Source organism: Nymphaea colorata, chromosome 7 (assembly GCF_008831285.2).
Source record: "Nymphaea colorata isolate Beijing-Zhang1983 chromosome 7, ASM883128v2, whole genome shotgun sequence".
In the NCBI taxonomy this organism is placed as follows: domain Eukaryota; kingdom Viridiplantae; phylum Streptophyta; class Magnoliopsida; order Nymphaeales; family Nymphaeaceae; genus Nymphaea; species Nymphaea colorata.
Genome location: NC_045144.1, coordinates 8,134,842 through 8,143,540, shown reverse-complemented (window position 1 = coordinate 8,143,540; position 8,699 = coordinate 8,134,842). Strand labels below are relative to the sequence as shown.

Sequence of the window (8,699 nt, the reverse complement as noted above, 5' to 3'; positions counted from 1 at the left end):
CTGATGCAGATTTTGCAGGTTGTAAAGATGATAGTAAATCCACTTCAGGGTATGTCTTTCTCTTTGGAGGTGGGGCGATAGCCTGGTCCTGTAAGAAACAGGGATGTGTTGCTCAGCACACACAAGAAGCAGAGTATGTAGCATGCAATATTGCAACTACTTTTGCTGTCTGGATAAATCGGTTCTTGAAAGACTTGAAATTAGATCTTGCTCATGAACCGGTTCAACTGTACTGTGATAATCAGGCAGCAATATCTCTGATGAAAAATGGAGCTGTTAGCTCAAAGAGTAAACATATAATGGTGAAATACTATTATGTTCATGAAATGATCGAGAAAAATGAAATCTCGGTTGATTACTTGCCTACCAATGATATGGTGGCTGATCCCTTAACTAAGGGGATATCTGAAGATTTGTTTTCAAAGCATGTAGCCCATATGGGGCTAAGATATATTTGAAGGTTGCGAAGGAAAAACCATTGAATGGAAAACCTCGCTGTAAACCTTGAAAAAGGTTTGAATTACGTTGGATAAGCCAATTAAGGAAAACCACGTAACAAACTGAGCAAAGAAAACCCACATATAGTGGAAGAAAACTGGCGGTCTCATGGCCAAGTGGGAGATGTTGGATAGTGGCCATTGAGCCCTATCCGAATATCTAGTAACTGCAAAGCAGTTACTAGAAGTGCTCCTAAAGTATCTCCTAAGATATCTCTCAAGTAACCGCAGCTAGGGTTGGGGAAAACCTAAGGGGCTAGGCTTTAAATTCCTAGCAAGCTTTTCTTGAATATATGAAAACGAGCCGTGAGCAGCCCTTTAGAAGTAAACCCCAAAACACTAACGTCTCCTTCTTCTTCATTCTCTTGTACTGGTTCCTTTTCTCTTCTTTACAGAAGTAACCGTTTGTGACTGCTGCACTTGTTTGTGGACAACACTTAAAAACGAAGGAGGCGGTTCAACACTTCCGCTGCTACAAGATCTGACTCAACAGTCTAAGCAACTTTTTTGAAACCATCTATATGAGAGCCATTATTTACAATTTTCCTAGGTGTGACACTAGTTTAACATATATCATTATACGACAATTTAATATGCAAAAGAAATCAATATACGACAATTTATTATTTACACAACTATGGAAGATTTACTATACATGCTATCCATACGATAGAGATTTATATCGACAACCATACAATCATTTATTTAAAGCTATATATAAGATGTAGTGACCTACGTATGTTATGTACACAATGACACATTATACAGTAGAAGCCATATATGCCGTAGAAAAATTTACCTAGACAAGGTTGTTCTTAGGAGAGCAATAACTTGTGACCAGTGGTGAAACTGGATTTTTTTCATGAGAGGATATAAGTATATGAATTTGTAATCTAATGAAAGCATTGTCGTGAAAATATATATATTTAAGCTCGCAGCCCCCTCCCCCTTTCACAATTTTAGAAAAACAAAATTTGACTTGTAAATTTTAAACTTTTAGTTTAACCTATTCAAAAAAAAATTGAAAAATTATATGTTGGTGTCTGCAACAAAAAAATTCCTAACTCCACCCAGACCTTTAAATTTCTAACAAAAGGGTACAATATTTCTTTAAATTTCAAATTTTAAGAAGCAGTTATATATAAAAAAAAATGAAAATTAATAAAGTTTGTATACATAAATAAAATAAATTCTATGAACTGGCAGCGGCACAACATGGCTCCCCTACCGTCTTCCTCTCCTTTTGTTTTGGTGGTGACACATGCTTTCAAGAACAAGATGTTCTTTGGACGGTACAGCAAACACCCTCTTAATTCTTGTTTGACTTTTCAACTTGTTCGTGTGCACTGATTTGAATTCCGATGCGAAATTACTAAAACACCCTCAGAAGAAGTTGTGATATTTTGACTATTCAATGCATACATCCCCTTTGTTCCTTCCCCTCGCTTTCTAAGTTCTGCAGCTTTCAGGATCAACCATCCACTCACCATTTGTTTGTTGTAAAGGAGACGGAAAAAACAAAAAAAAAAACAGAGTAAAAGGAAGGTTGCGCAACTCTACTAAAGATCATTCATCCTTGGAGTTCTTTTGAGATTTATGATCGCACTGTAATTTTTATACTTTAAATGAATTTTTTTTATTATTTCATAACATCAATCAACTTTCTAATTAATTAGCAAGTTGGGTGAACTGTTTGTGTGGGGATTGAAAAGTTTTTTTTTTTGTTAGACTTTTCCCGTCTTTCACAGCCACCAACATCAATAATTGTCCTTTTATTTTTTAGCACAAGTTTCACAACTTTAAAAGTTTATATGTAAATTAAACAAAATAGTTTAATATATATAAAAATTTTTAAAAAATTTATTTGACTCTTATTAAAATTTTAAAACTATAATTTAACCGTTGCTAGTCTGCACCAATCGATGCCCCATTGCAATTGCAATTGGTCCAGATCCTCTTTTTTATTATATATATATATATATATATATATTTTACCTTTTAAAATTTTTAATATTTTTCTAATTGTGCTGAATGGCTTTGGTTCCTATCGCTACGCTTCGATGCATTTTCAGGTCTCGGATCGGACCCGTTTTCCGCCTTGGACCCGAAATGCCTGAATGGCTTTGGTTCCTATCGCGCGGTTGGATGGATTTGGTATGTTTTGGTCAGACCCGCCCCGTTTGACACGTCCAGGAGTGGTCAATTTCTCATCCCCTGTAATATTAATTCTGTAGGGGTATTATTGGTATTTTATAATGTAAAATAGCGGCCTATAAAAAAAAGTCAACCTGCTGAACCCCTTTCCATTTCTTGACCAATACGAAAATCAAGCCATACCTTCTTCCTTAGCCACGTGGTCAAGCTCTGCCGGATTCACACGCGTCGCTGTACATAGAAGGCCTTTTCATTTATGTGCAACACAGTAGTTCGCTTATAATGGCTGCCTCTGACAAGTCAACCTTTTCGCCCCTCCTTCTTTTTCTTGAAGGTTTCTCTGATTGTATCCGAAGATCAAGCCTTTGTTTGCCTTCCGCCAAGTAGCAAAAGTTTGGTATTCCTTACACGCGTCGCGCAGCTAAAGGATGGGATTTTTTACATTGTGCATTCAATTGTCCTCTTTTGCTTTTTTAGTCCAGCTGGCAGACTATTTTCAAATACGTCTGTAAACACCAGCTAAAGGATGGGAACCGCAGAAATATGGAACGGCTGGACCCAGCTTCCTTCTTCAGTCGTCTTCTTCCAAAAGCCTTACCCCGAGGGGGAGAATTCCTGCGAGTCGTTCTTGGACTTCCCGGAGGTAGATCTCAGCGTCAGCTGGTCCGATCGCGCGAGAGTTGTGCGGTTGCTTCGACGAAATTGGAGAAGGTTGGCGGCGGCAATGAAGGGTCTGGGTCTTCTTATCTGTGGTGTCCTCTAGGACTCATCTAGTTTCTTTGTGGAGGCCGGAAGGTTGGCCTAATTCTTAAACTGAAGCTCTCTGAGAATATTACCTTTTTTGGAAGGTTTAGGCTTCTAAGGTTGGTGGCTCCTCCTCTTCTTCTTCATCTTCTTCTCCAAAGTTTCTTTTTCGACTTTGGGGGTGTCGTTAAGAGACTTGGGGTTTTGGTGGTTGCGTTGAATTTTCCTTCTATTCGGAAGGCCTGTTTTCCCGTTTTTATTTGATGAACGATTGCTTTGAGCGAGAAGTAGTTCGTGTTTCAGGGTTTACATTATAGTTTGTTCAAGAAGGATATCAGGATCTGTATTGTGAGAAACGGGCATGATTATCTTCTTTAGTGAATACTTGGAGTTCTAAGTTCTCGATTCATCGCTATAATGGCGTTGTTTCCTTGGCATGAACTGGTTTCCTTGTTTTTCTCTTTTAACCAACTTCTAGTTTTGGTGGATTCCACTTTCTAGTAAGAAAAATGTTTTTTTTAACATTCAAGAGCTTCGTGTAAGCATATCAGTTGATTAAAAAAAAATCTCTTTCTAAATACTTTATAATTTTCTGATGAGCAGCATCGGCTGCTTCTCTCTCTCTCTCCGAATGCATTTTTTCTGTTTGCTAATAATCTATTTAAAAGGTGGATTTGGGTCTGGGGACGTAGATGAATAAGCTTTTCCGGTGGGTTCTTGCAAATAGATGTTACTGTTGGTCTGACTTGCCATCGCACATTTTCTTGCCCACGAGTCTAATGAATTGAATGGTTGCAATATTTTTGACAGACTCCACAAGGTTTGATTTCAATAGGTGGGTCAGTTTGGGTTGCGGACGTGTAGGATAATTTGCTTCAAAATTGAAGGATTGCATACTTGCACGGGGTTTTCACCGGCATATGTCAGGTTGGTGGTCGTGCTTTGTCTCCTGCTTGTGATTTCTTTCCTTTTTTTTAATGGTGTCTTTCGTTCCTTCGAGGCGATAATGGGATGCATGAATTTTGGAAAACGGTTGTGCGCTAGGTTATAGGATTTTTTTCGATGGTTATACTACAAGATTTTGTTGTGATCAGTCTGCTGTAGCAATACCATTTGGTGTAGACTGGTTGGAGACTTGAATGGTCAAGAATTTCGCTCATGGCTGTCTTTGTCTGACTTCTAGTAGTTACGTCTTATCACAAAAATTGGAGATCTAAGCTTGAACGGCAAGGTTTTTCTACAGAATTTTGGTCATGATTGTTCTTTTCCTGCAAGTCTGGTCTAATGTTCTCGATAAGATGGTTCATATATGTGGTTGGATGATACCTGTCCTTACATGTCCAAATCTTATGTTGCTGATGCCTGTTCTATTTTTTATAATTTAAAATTCATCAGGTGAAAACTTCCTGCACATCAACAATCCGGTCCCATTCGTTTGATCAGGCTAAATCAGTTTAATATCTGAGGAGAAACCAGAGGAGCGTTTGAATTATGATCTGGTGGCAGTAGATATTGTTTTGTAGCTGCAAGTGGAAGCTTTTCACTTGTTTTTTAAGCTCTTCTGATTTTGGAGTTTGCTGTCTAAGAGCTGAGAAGTCCAAAGCTAAAGATTGCAGTGAAATTGTTGATCTGATTTCAAGTCCATAATTTTCTTACAAGGGAGCGCTTAATTTATCCTTCCTTTTCATTCCACAATAGCTGCTGAACCTGTACTGCTCAGGTAGATGCTACAGACGGTAAGCAGCAATCTGTTTGGCAGATCTCATCACATGGTAAAAGTTTCAGGTACAAATTCAAGCATGGCCAAAGATGCTGTCAACAATATCTTGCATCACAAGGGGATCGGTGAAATAGAAGAAAAGATTTCTTTCGCTGAGGAAACAATCTTGGGTTGGGGCACCGCCGCTTCTGTTTCTGCTGGGCAGTCCATGATATGGAACTCCAAACCGGAAGAAGCTTCTGAGTATCTACAGGTTGTTAGTGATGTTCAGAAGCTGATGAAAAGTTTGGAAAGCATGTCTCTCACTGCCGAGGTGAATGACATGGAGCTTCTCCGTCGTTCCAGCAGCGTTCTTGAGACAGCTATGGTTAGGCTTGAGGAAGAATTTAGTTACATTCTACAGCAGAACAAGCAACCTTTGGAGACTGAACTTTTGTCTTTCAGGTCGGGTGACGGTGATGTCAGTGAAGAAGATTCATCCAGTTCCTTTGATGATTATCCAGTTGATAATAGCCATGTTAAGGTTGAGGGATTGGGTGACTTCACGATTCATTTGATCAATCCAAGTGCAATTCTAGACCTAAGGTGCATTGCGGATCTTATGCTTCAGTCAGATTATGATCAAGAGTGCTGTAAAGCATACAGTAGGATCCGAAAAGATGCACTGGACGAAAGTCTCTTGATCCTTGGAGTGGAGAAGCTTAGTATTGATGAAGTTGAGAGGATGGAGTGGGAGATCCTTGATTCTCACATAAGAAAATGGATTCGTGCCATGAAGACATTTGTCCGTGTTGTTCTTGCCAGTGAAAAGCACCTGTGCAATCAGATCTTTGGGGAGCAAAGCTTGATTGGCAGCACTTGCTTTCTTGATGCTGCAAAAGGTGCAACTTTCCAGGTTCTCAAATTTGGTGATGCTATTGCGATCAGCCGCCGGTTACCAGAAAAGTTGCTTGGGATACTTGGCATGTATGATGTTCTGGAGGACCTGCTCCCAGATATAGATTCTTTATTCTGGGAGAAAGAAGCTTCTTTTATTAGCACTGAAGCTCATGAAGTTCTTCTCAGACTTGGTGAATCGGTAAAAGGTACCTTCATGGCATTTTCAAATGCTATTGAAAGAAATGTTTCAACCAGTCCATTCCCTAGGGGTGGGATTCATCCCTTAACCAAGTATGTCATGAATTACATAAAGGCTCTAATTGATTACAAAGACACCCTCGATTGCCTCCTTGAGATCAAAGAGGATGATGATGGTAGCAGCGTCACTTCTCTCTCTCCAACAGCTCAGAATCTTCTGGAGGTGGTCTCAATTCTGGAAGCCAATCTGGAAGCAAAATCCAGACTGTACAGGGATGATGCATTACGAAACTTCTTTCTAATGAATAACATCCATTACATGGTTGAGAAAGTAAGAGATTCTGATCTCTGTCTTCTCGGTGAGGACTGGATAAGAAGGCACAATAGGAAAGTGCAGCTGTATGCGACCACCTATGAGAGAGCCTCCTGGAGCACGATTCTCTCCTGTTTGAAGGATGAGGGTATCAACTTGTCCGGTTCGAGCTCTCATGCAAGGGCTGTCCTCAGAGAAAGATTCAAGGCATTTAACCTTTCGTTTGAAGATATTCACAAGGCACAGACATCATGGATAATTCCTAATCCTCAACTTCGTGACGAATTGCGGATTTCAATTTCGCTAAAGGTTCTTCAAGCTTACCGCATGTTCATAGGTCGGTATGGGCACCATTTGGAAGGTAGCAGACATGCTGATAGGTACATAAAATATACAGCTGACGACCTGGAGAATCTTCTGCTGGATCTCTTTGAAGGATCACCTCAGTCATTGAACAGCCAGCGCAGTAGAAGGTGACTCCTGCTAGGTGATCAAGAGCTGCTACCTCGCAATTGTCCCAAGCCTCTTCTCGATATGTTTGTTTCAGAACCATTGACATGTGATTATAAATTTTCAAATCAAGGTTTTGTTTGCATTTTAGTATCTTGTTCGTCTTCCACATGTTTGGGCATGTGAAATATTTGGGGCTGATGGCTTTGAGTTCTTTAGTTTTTCTTTTTTTCATATTGTAAACTCTGGAAGTTTGTATAGAGAACTGTTGCAATGTAAAATGTGGAGAAAATTTTGAGGTTTTCCTGCTTGCCAAGAACAGTGTCCGCTTGGTTACACGTCAGACATGCCTTGTGTCTTGCTAGTTGCTATTTGTTCAAATCAAATCAGTGCTCTGGATTTCTCTTTGTTTTCATTCGCGTGGCAATTTTCTTCTCTCCTTACTGTCATGCTTGAATGGAGTTCCTTCTTGATGCAATTATGAAACTCGAGGAATTCAGGTCCATGTATCAGGTTTCAATTCTGAAGAATCTGAACCATAGAGATTGCATGTTTTAAGAAAAAAAAAATGAACAAGACATTGAAAATTGATTTCTAAAGTCTAATTCCACATTTTGTTTAAAATTGCACTTGATTTTTCTCCAGGAAAATTGAATAGTGACACGTGGCTGGTACCCCCCCCCCCCCACACACACACACACACACATATATATATATATATATATAGAGAGAGAGAGAGAGAGAGAGCAGTATGCAGTAGGAAAGGGTGCGGTGCAGTGACAGGCTTACAAGTTTGAGGGTTCTGTCGAAAAGTTTGAACTTCTGGGTGCCCACCTCTTTCACAAGCCAAAACATGTTTTTACATTAGAAAGAGAAAAAGGGGTCACGTGGAAGCAACAATGTGAAGTGGCTTTCGCGTGTACAATCTAGAAAAAGGAAGAGATGGTCATGCGAGGCATGCACATTTGCACAAGCAACAACGTAAAAGAAAGAAATAGGCGAGCGAGCAACAAATGTCTCTGGCTCTCAATTAAAGTTGTGGCTTTCACAATCAGTAAAAAGAAAGAAAGGGTCATCTCAGCTTTGCACGTTCGGGTGAGCAACAATGTCTCTCAACCACAGTCATGGCTTTCATGAGTAAAATCAAGACAGAAGAAATGGGCCATGCTTGGTTCTGCAAATTTAGGCAAGCAACAATGTCTTCATACCAAAGTCGTGACTTTCGAAGTCGTAACTTTCACATGTAAAATCAAGAAAAGAAACATAGTTACAAAAAACTTTCTCGTGTTTCAAAATGCAAGGTTTTTCTATGGTTTAATACTGTGAGCTTTAAAAAAAAGGTACGAAAAAAAATATGGTAAGTTTTAAAAAATTTTAAAAAATAAAAATAAAGAATAAAATAAAATAAAAGGGATACCAATACCACAAGCACCAAAAAATAAATATATTTGCAACAAATCAAAATTAAAAAAATGAAAAAAAAAGAGTTTGGGATTAAAAAGTGCCAAAACAATGGAAAAAAAAAAGCATTTTCTCATTTTTAATGTTAAAAAACAGCATTTTTTTAAAGTTTCAAATGACTAATTCATTTATTTAAAAAACGTGTTTATTTGTGACTATGCTTTTAAAGAAAAAAAAAAGTGTTAACAAAGTCTCTCAATCAAAGTTGTAGCTTTCTGGCGCGTACATTTTGGGCGACCAACAAAGTCTTGTGGCTTTCACATGTAAACTGTAAACTCAAAAA

At 38.8% G+C, this 8,699-nt stretch overlaps 1 protein-coding gene across 2 annotated transcripts; it reads left to right on the top strand.

The window, feature by feature from the left end:
• The first annotated feature begins 3,187 nt into the window (after nucleotides 1-3,187).
• Nucleotides 3,188-7,257, top strand: LOC116257886 (exocyst complex component EXO70E2-like). Of its 2 annotated transcripts, XM_031634897.2 has the most exons (3): nucleotides 3,188-3,514; nucleotides 4,206-4,322; nucleotides 4,791-7,257. In XM_031634897.2, the coding sequence occupies exon 3, from the start codon at nucleotides 5,120-5,122 to the stop codon at nucleotides 6,980-6,982; it is 1,863 nt and encodes a 620-aa protein (XP_031490757.1). In that variant the 5' UTR covers nucleotides 3,188-3,514; nucleotides 4,206-4,322; nucleotides 4,791-5,119; the 3' UTR covers nucleotides 6,983-7,257. The 2 variants fall into 2 exon arrangements, with proteins under 2 accessions (XP_031490757.1, XP_031490758.1); XM_031634898.2 differs by lacking the exon at nucleotides 4,206-4,322.
• The last annotated feature ends 1,442 nt before the right edge of the window (nucleotides 7,258-8,699 follow it).

Coding starts and splice junctions, on each gene's coding strand:
- LOC116257886 (XM_031634898.2), top strand. CDS start 5,120: ATGCTACAGACGGTAAGCAGCAATCTGTTTGGCAGATCTCATCACATG.